Here is a 14,014-nt window from a genome sequence, read left to right on the forward strand (position 1 = left end):
GGAAATTAAAGCAGGAGATGAAGATAGTAAGGGCAACAAGAGGAGGGACAAGATCAAAGGACATGAGAAGTTTGGAGACAACGTGTGGGTGGAGCAGTCTGGACTGGTGGAGAGGTGAGAGAAAGTTGGACCAGGAAGTGAGGTTCATGATGAAGGTGGTGGAGGACCTTTGGTCCGGATTAAATGCTCTCTGACAAACGTTCCTCTCCAGCTGGGGCTTCTGCCCTCTCATCCTTGATGGACACACACAGTCGCTCAGAGTTTAATCTCTGACCTCTGACCTGCAGCAGCCTCCACGACAGCCAGAACCACCTTCCATATTCATCAAATATGAGCATCATATTTTGGATTACGAGTCACATCTAATCTGCAATATTCCGTCTAGGAACGGACTGCATGTAATCCGCAGCCAAGATGGCCCCTGCACACATATTGAAATGAACTCTGGCGAGTGTAATCCGGGCAAGCCAGGCCGTTGTGCTCTTGCTGGACGGAGAGAGGCGGATGACATGTTCTCCACCTCATTCATGCGTTCATCCACTCAGAGATGGAGGTCAAGGGTCGATCAGAGGGAGAGAGTGCGGGGCCTGGTCCTGGGTTGGCACGAAGCCAGTCTCCGCTGATGAGCTTTGCGGGTAAATCCAGCCGTCGGAGGGAAGATCGCGTGAACAACAGTCCTAAGTCTGGATTTATGTGCTCAGGCAGATTAGCGGGGCTAATTAGGGATTAGTGTGTCGGTTGGTTTGGTGCTGCCAAACACCTCAAGATCCAGCTGCTTCTTTTCAGGACTCAAGCGTCTTTGCTCCGGAGAGGAAGTGATGCGGTGGAATCTCCTCTACCGGCTCAGACGCCGGGTCCGCTGGCCCGCCAGCAGCGGGCCACCAAATGAACACACCAGTTAGGAAAGTCATTCTTTAATAGTAAAGGTTTGAAACATGGCACATGTGCAGGACAGTTCAACAGCAGGCAGGACGCAACGGAACACGGACACACAGCAGCTCCACACAGCACATTTCAGATACAAGAAGCAAGACTAAGCAGACAGAAGGCGCGACATTGGAGGCTCAGCCAAATGCTCCAGTCCTCCATCGCCCCCTCACCACCAACACGCCGCTTCATCTGCAGAACCACGACTGGTGCAGAGAGTGACAACACGGTTCAACACGCACAGACTCTGAAAGCAACAAGGCATTTTCCAAACATGCACCACATAAAGCCTGGAGAGGTTGTTGGTCCCAGACCCCGCTCGGCAGCTCCTCATGACTGAAGCATCTCTGCAGCCCAAAGCAACACCAGCAGAGACGGTCTCTTCTCTGAAGTGGCTCAGTGAAGTTCCAGGTGAAATGGTTTGAAAGTCAGTCTGGCCGCCGGGCAGTCACGGGCAGTGAGACATTGTTTACAGTTGGGGCAACACCAGAACCGACACCATGGAATGCATCAAGGTCAGCAGAGGTCGTTGGGTTTTGTTTGTGTAATCTCTGAAGCATTGTGAACCAGAAGGAGGTGGCTCCGACAGTGGAGTGTGGAGGAGAGAGACGGCGGAGAGCGGCAGACGCCACTCCTCCATCCCAAACCTGCACATTTTTCTGCCTCTTTCATCATCCCCTCGGCACTGCTTAATATTCCCACCACTCTTTCCTCATCTCACCGCGAATCTCCACTACTAAGGTGCCCCAACCCTTGGTTAGCTCCACAGTCAGCCCAAACATGGTCACATGACGGAGCCTCCAGTCCAACATCGCCGCTGTTTGTTTGAGTCAACGAAACACAGGTGTTGTGTCATTCCAGGCTGCAAACGTCAGCCAGTACCGACGTGGGAATTCATCCTTGGAATGTTCTGTTTGGAGCCTGAAAGTCAGGTGTGAAATGGAAGTAAACAAACTCAATCTGACTTCACAATTTCTTCCGTTTTTACGTGAAGAAATTGTTTTAAGTCAAATAAAAAAGCGGTTTATGATCAAAGATATGGGTTTTCTCTCAAAGTTTTGGACTCACTTCACATAAAAAAGATGGTGAATTCTTGTCTTGCACCGCCTTCACTCCCCAAATATTCCACCTGACGATGTGTTGTTGGAGGTGAACAGGTGTTTCCAGTGCATGAATGAGGAAGGCAGTTTTAACCAAACCCCATGTGACCAGGACTCAGGAGCATATTGCTGTCAGTCAAATCAAATATCTGAATTCACCATGAAATGATTTTGTACAGTTAACTCTTGCCGAATGTGAAAAATAAAAAATGACAAATTGTTTTGGTTCATTTTGAAAGCTCATGCGATTGGTCGACTGTTGTTTCCTAGCTGACCCTGAGGAAGCCGTGACTCTCTGAACAGTCCGCGTGTGTTGTGAGACCAAGGTTGAGAAGCCATGCTCCCTGGCCCCCGCCCCACCTAAGAGCTGTGGCTGTGTTTGCTGCAGGGCTCCCCAGGGTCGGCCGTGGCGCCGCCGTGCACCTCCACGCCGGCGTCCGTCCAGGGGGCGACGCTGCCCTGGGTCACTCTTCCACAGCGGGCCAGGCTGGCCACCTGGGCGGGGGTCAGGACCCGGTCCCAGAGACCCACCTGGGACAGCTCTCCCACCAGAGCCTGAGTGGAGTCGAAGCCGCCGCCAAGAGAGTCCTGCGGGAAGAGAGGTGCAGGTGAGGCTGGAGCCAGAGACCCAGGGTGAGGGGACCCCACCAGGTCCATCACAGGCAGGACGTCTTTGGACTGTGGGAGGAAACCAGAGCACCAGAGGAAGGACGCTAGATTTGAAGCGGTGACTCTGCAGCTCCACCCACCTCTGTCTCCATGACTGATGCGACTCAGAGCTCATGGCTCACCTGCTCCTGTCCCAGGATGAGAACTCCCCCGGGTCTGACCTGGTGACCCGCTGCCAGGCCGTGACCTTCGCCCCTCAGCTTGCCCCCCTGGTAGGCCTGCCACGCTCCGGCCGTCTGACTCCAGCTCACGCACACGTGTTGCCAGCTGCCTCTGCTCAGCTGCAGCGGCAGCGGCGCCACCTGCAGGAGACAGAGTCATCAGACGCTGCACTCAGACACCTTTCCTCCTCCTTCTCCTCACCTTGTCATTGACCAGCAGCTCTGTGGAGGAGTGCAGACCCTGCAGCAGCACCAACTCGTTGGGCTGCTCCGGAACAGCGTAGGAGAAGGGCGTGCCCACGCCACCCTCTGCTGGCCGCACCCACAGGCAGAGGGTGAAGGCTCGCAGCTTTGGCACGGCCCGCTTGACCACAGCGTACATGTAGTTGGTGCGGGTCGGGAAGGAGAGTCGGAAGCCTTCTGGGAAGGAGTGACCTGTAGGAGTCAGAGCTGGTGAAGACCCCACACTGTCTCCGGCTCACCCTCACACCTCAGCTCACACACACGTCACTGACCCTCCTCCAGTCCTTCCAGCCGCCGCTGCAGTTGCTCGATGCCCAGGTCTATTTCCTGCTGATGCTTCTCACTTTCCAGCCGCAGGGCTTTTCTCTCCTTGGCCAGCAGCTCCACCTTCTTCTCCAGCTCCCCCTCCAGGTCCTCCATCCTCCAGGACCTCTGCGGTCCGCTGTGGTGTCCAGGTTCGTTGAGCAGCCGGCCGGAGGTCCGGCTCTCCTCCACCGGAGCATCACCGTCCGAGTGGTTGCGAGGGAGTGGTCCGATGTCCGCCTGTGGGGAAACCAGACTCGGTTCTCAGCTTCTCGCTACATCCACAGACGCAGCCGCAACAAACCCTCCTATTGACCAGAGAGACATGGAGCCGGCTCCCTGCTCCTGATGAAACATGATGCGGATGACTGAGTGACAGAATGCGGCCTGTATCAACAGAAAGACTCGATTAAGTCCAGGTGTTTACATAGCGGATGCTCCCCGAGGGCAGCAGGAGTGGAGGTGCGTGTGATGGGGGGCAGTGGGGAGCTCAAATGAAATATTCATCGCTGAACCTAAGTTCTTCTGACAGCCCTTAAATGCAGCAGTGTGAATATTTCATCTCAGGTGCTCACAGACTTCCATCACTGCTGCGGCCTCGGAGATGAGCTGATTCAGAAACACCGGCAACAAACGGCTCAACATCGGTGTCTCGGGCGAGGGGGGGGCCAATCGGACTAGATGAAGGAGCGAAGCCCTTGATCCACGCTCCAACGTCCTGCAGTGGAAATCATTCATCTCATCATGAAACCAAACGCGGTTCCTCATGGACCTCCTGTTGTGTTGTGGATTCAGCGGCCAGTGAGAGCTGTAATCGGGGAAGTCAATTTGGAAGTTGAACTCAAACTGGTTCGTATTGAATGACGATGTGTTTTCTGTAATGTGCTGACCCATGCTTGTAAGAAACAGGAGCGTCAACATGGTGGTGCAACGCTGAGAAGCCACATTTAGAAGGTTTGCTGTGAAGAGATGAAGCTCAAACTCCAGGTGTGAGGAGAACTCTGTAGAGAGGAATGGACGTGAGTCCAGAATGAGGGTCTACCTGGTGCCCACGGGCCACGGGCCACACAGTGGCTGTGACCATAATGAAGATGATAACAACTTGGAAGATATGAACCTATCGAAGAAGAAGCTTCTCCAGTGGTGAGGATGTCTTCTCTGATGGACCTTCATCTATCAGGTCAGATCTGATGAAAAGAAGGCATCTTCTGCTCACCTCCAGCTTCTCGATGCGCTCCTTCAGCTGACTGATGGCCTGCTCCAGCTCGTCCACAGCCCTCACGGTGAGAACATGGACGCCGTCCGAGGACGAGGCCGGGCTGTCCCGCACCATCATCCGCTCCAGGTGCGCCTGGGCCGGGTCGCTCGCGCTCCTCATGCCCGTGGCGCCCCCGCGTCTCTCCGCCTCCAGAGTCCTCTCGCACTCGGACAGCTTCCCCGTCAGCTCGCGGATGGTCCTCTGGTCGCTGAGGATCTGCTCCTTCTGCTGCAGGACGGTCTGCCGGAGCTCCTCGGCTCTGGAACGCAGAGACCCCCAGTCCTCCCTCGCGTGCAGGGAAGCGTCGTCCGCTTGTTGCCCAAAGTTTTTGGGGTTGCATTCCCCGGCGGGTATCGGGGTGCAGATGAGACGGCTGACGGTGGGGTCGTGCCCGGTGAGACCACTGACTCCATCCAGCCCGTTGAAGGTCGGCGCTTCGGAGTCCGGGGATTCAGAACCATGGAGAGCACCGAGCGCGCCCACGCGAGCCACGGAACTTCCAGCCGCGGGCGTCTGCGCCACCGAGTCCGGAAAGAAGGAGTGGTTGTCGGCGGCCGCCGGCTTGAGCAGCGCGCTGCTCCGCGAGGCTCCGGTGTGCACGGCGGCGATGATGCAGATGACTGCCCCGATGAAGGCCACCATGCCGGCGGCCAGGATGATCACGATGAACTTCAGGGTTGCGGCGGATGAGAGCGAGCGACGATGCGAAAATCAGCGAAAGAATCCCAAACCGTGGAGCGCCAGAGAGTCCGCCCGCAGAGCGCTAGTTCCCCCAGCAGCGGCGGCAGGTTAGACCACAGTTCCGCACCATAATTGAGCGATCATGGTCGACAAAAATAAGCAGTTTGTGTCCTCCTCCTCTCCCTCCTCCTCCTCCTCACTCTTCCTCCTCCTGCGCATGTCTCCCACGCTCAGGCGAAATTCCAGGCTGATAATGAAGCAGAGTCGGATGGAGGAGGAGGATCAGAGGCGCCTTCTCACCGCCAGCATCTGCGGCTGTTTTGACTTCTCTAGTGACGGGAGCAGGTTCAGACCAAGAAGCTAATGATGGGCCACCACTAGCCTCCAGTCCAGTTGCTGGTTCTGGAGGCTCCTCTCTGAGTCGGAACCCCCGAGTGGACACCTGCAACTGGACTCTCCCCTGAGTCTTCAGAGGTCAGCAGTGCTCACAACCATGTCAGCTGGTGGCTGTGGTGGTTTGGAGGTTTTCCAGCTGCTGGCAGCAGAGCACGGAGAGGACCTGGGCCAGGGGCAGATGGTGTGTGGAGGCAGCACCGGACCAATGTGATGAGGAGGAGCTGACCATCCACATTCTCATCATCACAGCAGGGCGTCACATTCCCTCATGTTTGTGGCCTGGACGCTGTCAGAGCCGTGGCCCAACTGAGTCAGGTTCAGAAACCAATGTGGGCCGAAGTCACAACATCCAGTCCGGAGCCGTGTGGATCTGATGACTTGGATCCCGCTGCTATCTGGGTAATGGCTTGCTTCCTGGAGTCCCAGCTCCACAGGGCAACAGGCAGGGAGCTGCAGGAGGCCGGGTGCTTTTGCTGGGGCTGGTGAGCGAGGCAGAGCTCTGTCATGGAAGCTGGCTGCCAAACACTAAAGCTGTTCATCTCAATCTCAGGAGAACACTGAGTCCCACCTCTGAAACCCAGCCAACCCTCTTGAACACCATTCTCGCAGGACCAGTTCTCCTTGCGAGGGTCGCTTCTGAATGAAGCTCTTGTTGCATTTTAAGCTTCTTTTCGCCTTTTATTTCGAGTCTTCTTGGTGCTGTGACATGAAACGACTCGGAGGGCCACATCTAGCCACCGGGCCTCGCAGCAGAGACGTGTTTGTTTGCGTCTCTGCGCCCTTCATCCTGAGGGCTCCAGGCCTGCGATGGAAGCAGCTCCTCAGATTTATGAGTGCAGCACTGTGTTCTCCCTCACCAGGGAATATACTCCCCCCAGTGGCAGGCTGCAGAAGCGCAGGGGAACCTCATCTACATTCATGGAAACACACTTGGAACACTCCCACACACTCCCATTCACGCAAAACTACTTGTTTCCCTCGCAGCTTGTTTTCTGCAGCTTCGTCTCCGTCCTCCCCCTCCACCTCCATGTTGTCTGTCCTCTGCAGAGCAGCCTCTCCACCTGTCCCTCTGATCGACTCCCTCCTGGTCAGCGGTTGAAGGTTTCACTCCTGCCATGCAGCACGGCTGCGGGAGCAGAGGAACTGAGGGGTAATTGAAATTCAGCTCAGGTCTGTGTGTGTGGCCATCTTGTGTACGAGGAGCTCCACGATCCATCCCTCCCCTTCCCCCACCCGTCAGCGAGCGTTATTAACCTGTAAATAATTAACCTCAGTATCATCTCTCCAACCGCCGCGGCATCACAAGGTCGTGACGGGTACGAGTCAGAACCGAGTTCCTCCCCCAGAAGTCGATCGATAAACTTTGCTTCCATCATCCGCGTGGGCAGTGGTTTCCTTCTCCTCCTCTCCTGCCAAACCTGAGGCCCGGGTGCCAAATCTGGCCCCGTCATTCCTGCCGCTCCCAACAGGCGGCGCCACAGTGGACACCAGACTCAAGCCTGGTGTACCCAACAGGTCCATCACAGTGAGCCCTGTGCTTCCACAGGCGCGTGAGAGGGGGCGCCACACAGCTAGAGCTCGGCTGGAAACCGCAGGCTGGTGTGTCCCAGCTAGCCGGGCCTTCATGCTGCACACACCATCAGGCTTCATAGCAGAGTCAGCCCTGTTTAATCATTTACTGCTATTGTTCGCGGCCGCAGGGTTTTATTACCACACACTCACACACACTTCCTGGAGCCGCAGCCCTCAGAGCCACCTGCTCTCTCTGACGCCCGACCTGACACCATGAGCTCGGACCAGCTCCACCGCTCCACGCTAGGGATCTACTCGGTAAGACCTGTGAGAGCGGCACTGTCTCTCCACCTGCTGAGGTCTCTCCACTCACTGGTGCCTCCCTCAGAACCTGATGGAGGAGTTCAACCCCAGCCTGCAGAAGCTGGTCTCCCTGGGCAACAGCTACGTCCGAGCCTTTCACGGTAAGAACCTTCATGTCCAGTGGTTCTGTTCAAGGCTGTGCTGAACGGACCAGAAGCCATGAGCCTCAGGCAAGTGTGTGGTGCCGGTGACCGGGTTCCAAAGTCTAAGTGGGAACCAAAGTCCGTCCCTAAATCCGGCTGATCAGGTGGTGGTTCCTGCTCCTCTGTGGTTCTGCTCAGGACCTGAGCAGTCGGACCTGCTGTCAGTGTGTTATATCTGCCACACGCTGGACCCAGGCGTGAGGAGGAGCTGAGACCCACAGGGGGTCCGGTCGCTCCGTCATCCATCCATCCATGTATTTTGGCCGTGCGATCAACAGGTCTCCTACACTTCCATTCATTATGAATACAGTACATTGAAACTGCTGCTGATGAAGATGATGGTGATAATGAAGATGAAGATGATGATGATGATGGTAATGTGTGTGGTGCAGCTCTGGCATCCAGCAGCGAGGCCTACTTCAGCGCCCTCTCCAGGATCGGCGAGCAAGCGCTGCGCTCCGTCTCCTCACAGCCCATGGGTGAGTCATGTGAGAGGCTGACCTGCAGCCATGTGGACCACACAGGTCCATTTAGCAGCAGCAGTCACCGGTGGGTGGTTTAAAGTTTACACTCAGCCAGGACTCAGGACACAGGAAGGAAGGGAACATAACCCTCGTGTTGCCAGTTCAGATGTGGTGCAGCCTAAACGGCCCACGAGTCAGAGACGTGATGAACAGGATCGGATTCTAACAGCGCCATCAATAATTGAGGAGCTCAGACAGGTGGTAGCAGGAGCACAGACAGACAGGAGGACAGACAGGCAGGAGGACAGACAGGCAGGCAGGAGGACAGACAGGCAGGCAGGAGCACAAACAGGTGCCGGGGGACAAACAGACAGGTGGGAGGACAGACAGACAAGATAAGTGACAGACAAGAGGAGAGACAAGTGACAGCAGGAGAACAGACAGGCAGGAGGACCTACTGGCAGGAGCACAGACAGAGAGGAGGACAGACAGACAGGCAGGAGCACAGACAGAGAGGAGGACAGTCAGGCAGGAGGACAGACATACAGGAGGGCAGACGGGCAGGAGGACAGACAGACAGGCAGGAGGACAGACAGACAGGTGGCGGCAGGAGGACAGACAGACAAGAGGAGAGACAGACAAAAGGAGAGACAGGTGGCAGCAGGAGGACAGACAGGCAGGAGGACAGACAGACAGGAGGGCAGACAGGCAGATGAGCAGGAGGACAGACAGACAGGCAGGAGGACAGACAGGCAGGAGGATAGACAGGCAGGAGGACAGACAGACAAGAGGAGAGACAGGTGGCAGCAGGAGGACAGACAGGCAGGAGGACAGACAGACAGGTGGGGGCTGGAGGACAGACAGGCAGGAGCACAAGAGACAGAAGGACAGACATCCAGGCAGGAGCACAGACAGAGAGGAGGACAGAAAGGCAGGAGGACAGACAGACAGGAGGGCAGACGGGCAGGAGGACAGACAGACAGGCAGGAGGACAGACAGACTGGTGGCGGCAGGAGGACAGACAGGCAGGAGGACCTACAGGCAGACAGACAGAGAGGAGGACAGAAAGGCAGGAGGACAGACAGACAGGAGGGCAGACGGGCAGGAAGACAGACAGACAGGCAGGAGGACAGACAGACTGGGGGCGGCAGGAGGACAGACAGGCAGGAGGACCTACAGGCAAGAGCACAGACAGGCACAGACAGGTGGCGGCAGGAGGACAGACAGACAAGAGGAGAGATAGGTGGCAGCAGGAGGACAGACAGGCAGGAGCACAGAGAAACAGAAGGTCAGACAGACAGACAGACGGGAGGACAGACAGGTGGCAGCAAGAGCACATACAGGCAGGAGGATAGACAGACAGGCAGGAGCACAGACAGAGAGGAGGACAGACAGACAGGCAGGAGCATAGACAGAGAGGAGAACAGTCAGACAGGAGGACAGACATACAGGAGGGCAGACAGGCAGACGGGCAGGAGGACAGACAGACAGGCAGGAGGACAGACAGACAGGTTGCGGCAGGAGGACAGACAGATAAGAGGAGAGACAGACAAGAGGAGAGATAGGTGGCAGCAGGAGGACAGACAGGCAGGAGGACAGACAGACAGGTGGGGGCAGGAGGACAGACAGGTTGGAGCACAGAGAGACAGAAGGACAGACAGACAGACAGACAGGAGGACAGAGAGGTGGCAGCAGGAGCACACACAGGTAGGAGGATAGACAGACAGGCAGGAGCACAGACAGACAGGTGGGGGCAGGAGGACAGACAGGTTGGAGCACAGAGAGACAGAAGGACAGACAGACAGACAGACAGACAGGAGGACAGAGAGGTGGCAGCAGGAGCACACACAGGTAGGAGGATAGACAGACAGGCAGGAGCACAGACAGAAAGGAGGACAGACAGGCAGGAGGACAGACAGACAGGAGGGCAGACAGGGAGACGGGCAGGAGGACAGACAGACAGATGGCCGCAGGAGGACAGACAGGCAGGAGGACAGACAGACAGGCAGGAGCACAGACAGGTGGCAGCAGGAGGACAGATAGACAGGCAGGGATACAGACAGACAGGAGGACAGGCAGGCAGATGGCAGCAGCAAGACAGACAGACAGGTGGCGACAGGAAGACAGACAGACAGGTGGCAGCACAGGTAGTGTCTCAACTCAGTGAGACAGAAGAGAGTGTGAGACTGGTCATTGTGCCTGTCTTGCAGGAGACGTCCTGGTCCAGATCTCCAACAGCCAGAGGAGCCTCACCACCCAGCTGGAGAGTGTGGTGAGTACTCAGGGTGGGTCTTGTGACGGGAGAGTCAGCGAAGACGAGAAGTGAATCATTATCAGACGCTGTGGTTCTGGGAGCGACCCGCAGACACCAAAGGTCCATTCAGATAAGAGGCTTTACGACTGATGTTCGAGCCGTCAGGAGCGAGAGGAAGCGCAGTCTGACACAGTCAACCGCGACTGGGTCACTGACCTCCTTTCTGCCGTTCCAGTTTCACTGGTTCACTGTGGACGTCCTGCAGGAGATGGACAACAACGTGAGACAGGACAGAGGCTTCATCTCGGTGAGTGACGGGGGCTGGTGATGAAGATGATGATGATGGAGACAGTTCAAGCTCGTGAGCCACCAGTGGTGCTGGTTTAGAAGCACCCAATGAGTCGTGCATTGGAGACTCAGAGCAGAGCAGGAGGTCATGTGATGTGTCAGACGTGGACGTGGATACAGAACATTTTCCACCAATCCAGCCATCACTGTGTAGAGAGACGAGCAGCTCACTACTGGTCCTCTAGTTCAAACTGGAATGAGTTGAGAAGGTTCTCCTCTCCAGTGTGGCTCAGGAACCTCTCAGCAGACAGGCAATAAACTGGTTCTTAGCTGTGGGATCTGTGCAGTCCAGCAGGAGACAGTACGAGACGGAGGTCCGAGAACAAGCGGAAGCTCAGGAGCGGGAGCGGAGGAGAGGAGCCGTGACGGTGGGTGAAACTGCTGTCACACTCGTCTCCGTCTGGACACAGCTGTCCATCATCCTCAGGAGGCCGGCGAGTATGTGACGTTCCTCAGGGAGAGCCACAGTGATGCTCTGAGGGAGGAGGAAAGGAGGTACCGCTTCGTGGCGGAGAAACACTGCGGCCTCATCCACACCATCACCAGCCTCATGGACAAGGTAGGGCTGGACTTCCCCACCTCAGAGGAAGGCCTCCTGACACGCTCTGTGGCAGACTGGAGCTTCACTGCAGCAGAGAGCTGCTGCCTGGAGAGAGGATCTGGAGGCCACCAGAGGAGCTGCGAAAGGCAGGACCTCCAGAGGCACTGGCCACGTGAGCTCACCTCACCACTCTGTTGCAAGAGCGCCCTCTGCTGCCAGGACTCGCTCATGCAGTGGTTTTATATTTATTTTGAGTTACAATGTTTAATGTGGAACTGAAGTTCAATCTCTCCTCTGTTTCCACTGCTGTGTCAGGGGCAGAAGGTCACGACCCGGGAGGAGGCGTTCAGGTCCATGTCAAGCCAGCCGCCACCAGAAGAGGCGGAGCCTCTCAGCCAAGTGCCGTCCAGAGGTGAGAGCTCCTCTGCAGCTCCTGAGGAGCGGAGCACCTCTGACCTGTCCTCTCAGCCCCGTCTCCGCAGGGCAGCATCTCTGGCGTCACCGTGGGGACGGTGAGGGCCAGAGGGCGGAGGGTGAGGGCCCGGGTGGACCACCAGCCTGCTGGATCCAACCCCACCCTGCTGTCCTTCAGCAGAGGAGACTCCGTCACCGCACTGGTCCAGCAACCCAGGAACGGCTGGCTCTACGGCTCTGTGAGCAACGGGTCACGGTGGGTGAACGGGTGAGCCGGTTACTGCCGCCTCAGCCTTCAACACGCCGCAATGATGTGCCTCAGGAGAGGGTGGTTCCCGGCCTCGTACGTGGAGGAAGTGGACGCTGGCCTGCAGGCGGACCAGTGCAGGTACACTGCTCTGGAGCGCTGTTCACACAAACACGCACAAGGACGAGCAGCTCCCTGAAGCGTGGGGTTCAAACCAGCGTCCTCTCTGTTACTATCACGCTCCTTCCTGGTTCCTGTGACTGTGCTGCTGCTGCCGATGCTGACCCGTCTCTCTGGTCTCTCCGTGACTCCAGGGCTTCCTCCCTCCAGGGCAGCGGTGGGGGGCTACTGATGGACCGACCCAGGAGCGAGAGTCAGCCCCCGCCACCGCCGCCCCCCCCTCCACCCTCCAGACCAGTCAAAGCGGACAGAAGGACGGAGTCTAATCTTGAGAGCAAGGTGATGGAAGGCGACGGGGATTATCGATCCGCTGAGCTAAAATCAATCACGTCTCTTCTCGAGGAAACCTCTCTCATCTGTAGCGGGCTGTCACCAGAGTGTCCCCCCCGCATGGGGGTGACGGTCTCACGCCGCCGTGTTTCAATGACATGCTGACAGAAATGTTCCTCCAGAAGCACAAGGTTTAGCTTTGACAACCATGGTCTCACAGTGTCACGCGCCTGAACACAAGTGGAACGCTAACAAGGTCCAGAGCGACTTTCCCTGATGCAATGCGGCCATCTGTCCAGCAGGGGCGCTGTGGCAAGGTCTTGTTCTCCATGACACCTGAGCCTTCCTTCTGGTGGATGCAGGGAGGAAGCTCCAGCTGCTGATGTGGGACAGACAGGTGTAGCGTTCCTCTCTCTGGACTCTTGCTCTGACTTGCTGTTGGTGTGGTGCTGCTGCATTACAGTCTGATCCTTCTGGTTCTGAAGAGTCAGCCACCAAAACTGAGTGTGTTGTGACGTGGTTTGAGTCATCGCTCATGATGGATGACGATGAAGATGTAGCTCAGGTCTGTCATGGTTGGACATCAATGTCTTCTCTTGCTTGTTCACAGAAGGAGCAGCCGCAGAGGTCGCACCCGGAGCTCTTCCCCAGGTAGGACCCCATATTAAAGTTCACTTTGTAGGTCTTCATGGAGCAGAGGAGAGACATCATCTCCTCAGCTCCTCCTCCCAGGTGGACCTGGCCGTCCAGGAGGCATCCTGAGGCATAGAAATGGACCCTGCAGTCAGTGGCAGTGAGACTGACCCTCATCAAACTGTAGACCACGAGCTTCCTGGTCTCTCCTGTGACCAGAACGTGTTTGACTTGGAGTCTCAGGAAATGTTCCTCAACTGTGCAGCAGCATGTTTCTCTCTCTGTCTGGAAGAGTATTTTCCTCGTATCTGCTCCCCTCCTGGTCCTCACATGCTCCAGTCTCCAGCGACTAACCTGATGCTCCTCTTCACTGTTTCAGAGGCACCAATCCCTTCGCCACAGTGAAGCTGAGGCCGACGCCCACTGACGACTGGTCAGCGGCACGCTAAATCCCCACCACGTTGTGACCCAGGAGCACACGCTCATCAAAGCTGACACCTCTTTCCCCGTCCTGGACCCATGAATATGTATGAGCCACAGCCAAGGTGGTGTAATGTTTGGCTCCACTTGCACCTCAGTGATCCAGTGGTGCTGGCTCAGTCACCTGAAAACCCGGTGCTGTTGCGTCCTGTAGCTCGTTGGGTCGCTGCGTGTGCCTTCAGAGCAGCGTCCCGGGTCGCTGCCTCCCTGTGGAGCTGGGACTGGCACCTCAGTCTTTTCATCCAGGAGAAGGAAACGTGCTGTGTTGTTCACCATCACTGCTTTAGCGTCGTGGGTGTGGACTCAACAACAACAGCAAACATGGAGAAATGTTTTGTGTTTGGATGTTTTTCACTACACAATGGCCAGGGTTTCCACTACTCTGAATGTATTTGAAAGTCTTATAAAATTGAAATACAAATATTTT

General features: G+C 56.5%; 2 protein-coding genes across 2 annotated transcripts; one reads left to right on the top strand and one right to left on the bottom strand.

The window, feature by feature from the left end:
- Positions 1-852: 852 nt before the first annotated feature.
- On the bottom strand, positions 853-5,372 carry LOC128751293 (neuronal pentraxin receptor-like). Its single transcript, XM_053852235.1, has 5 exons — positions 4,620-5,372; positions 3,373-3,643; positions 3,060-3,292; positions 2,819-2,998; positions 853-2,615 (listed from the first exon to the last, which is right to left on the bottom strand). Exons 1-5 carry the CDS (start codon positions 5,301-5,303, stop codon positions 2,388-2,390), a joined length of 1,596 nt encoding a protein of 531 aa, XP_053708210.1. The 5' UTR covers positions 5,304-5,372; the 3' UTR covers positions 853-2,387.
- A 1,172-nt stretch (positions 5,373-6,544) lies between these two features.
- baiap2l2a (BAR/IMD domain containing adaptor protein 2 like 2a) lies at positions 6,545-13,908 on the top strand. The gene is made up of 14 exons (XM_053852318.1): positions 6,545-7,568; positions 7,639-7,714; positions 8,149-8,235; positions 10,431-10,492; positions 10,710-10,781; positions 11,110-11,194; positions 11,233-11,381; positions 11,437-11,535; positions 11,679-11,775; positions 11,832-12,033; positions 12,100-12,165; positions 12,339-12,483; positions 13,085-13,125; positions 13,487-13,908. Exons 1-14 carry the CDS (start codon positions 7,524-7,526, stop codon positions 13,554-13,556), a joined length of 1,296 nt encoding a protein of 431 aa, XP_053708293.1. The 5' UTR covers positions 6,545-7,523; the 3' UTR covers positions 13,557-13,908.
- The last annotated feature ends 106 nt before the right edge of the window (positions 13,909-14,014 follow it).

The sequence above is a fragment of the Synchiropus splendidus genome, chromosome 19 (genome assembly GCF_027744825.2).
Source record: "Synchiropus splendidus isolate RoL2022-P1 chromosome 19, RoL_Sspl_1.0, whole genome shotgun sequence".
Classification (NCBI taxonomy): Eukaryota; Metazoa; Chordata; class Actinopteri; order Syngnathiformes; family Callionymidae; genus Synchiropus; species Synchiropus splendidus.

What these genes read in the sequence shown, in the direction of transcription:
- LOC128751293 (XM_053852235.1), bottom strand. Translation starts at nt 5,303, where the DNA reads ATGGTGGCCTTCATCGGGGCAGTCATCTGCATCATCGCCGCCGTGCAC. An exon ending in GCTGGAAGGACTGGAGGAGG is followed by an intron (nt 3,293 to 3,372) that starts GTCAGTGACGTG and finishes TGACTCCTACAG; the next exon opens with GTCACTCCTTCCCAGAAGGC. An exon ending in TCATCCTGGGACAGGAGCAG is followed by an intron (nt 2,616 to 2,818) that starts GTGAGCCATGAG and finishes CTCTTCCCGCAG; the next exon opens with GACTCTCTTGGCGGCGGCTT.
- baiap2l2a (XM_053852318.1), top strand. Translation starts at nt 7,524, where the DNA reads ATGAGCTCGGACCAGCTCCACCGCTCCACGCTAGGGATCTACTCG. An exon ending in CCTCCAGAGGCACTGGCCAC is followed by an intron (nt 11,536 to 11,678) that starts GTGAGCTCACCT and finishes CTGCTGTGTCAG; the next exon opens with GGGCAGAAGGTCACGACCCG. An exon ending in CACCCGGAGCTCTTCCCCAG is followed by an intron (nt 13,126 to 13,486) that starts GTAGGACCCCAT and finishes TCACTGTTTCAG; the next exon opens with AGGCACCAATCCCTTCGCCA.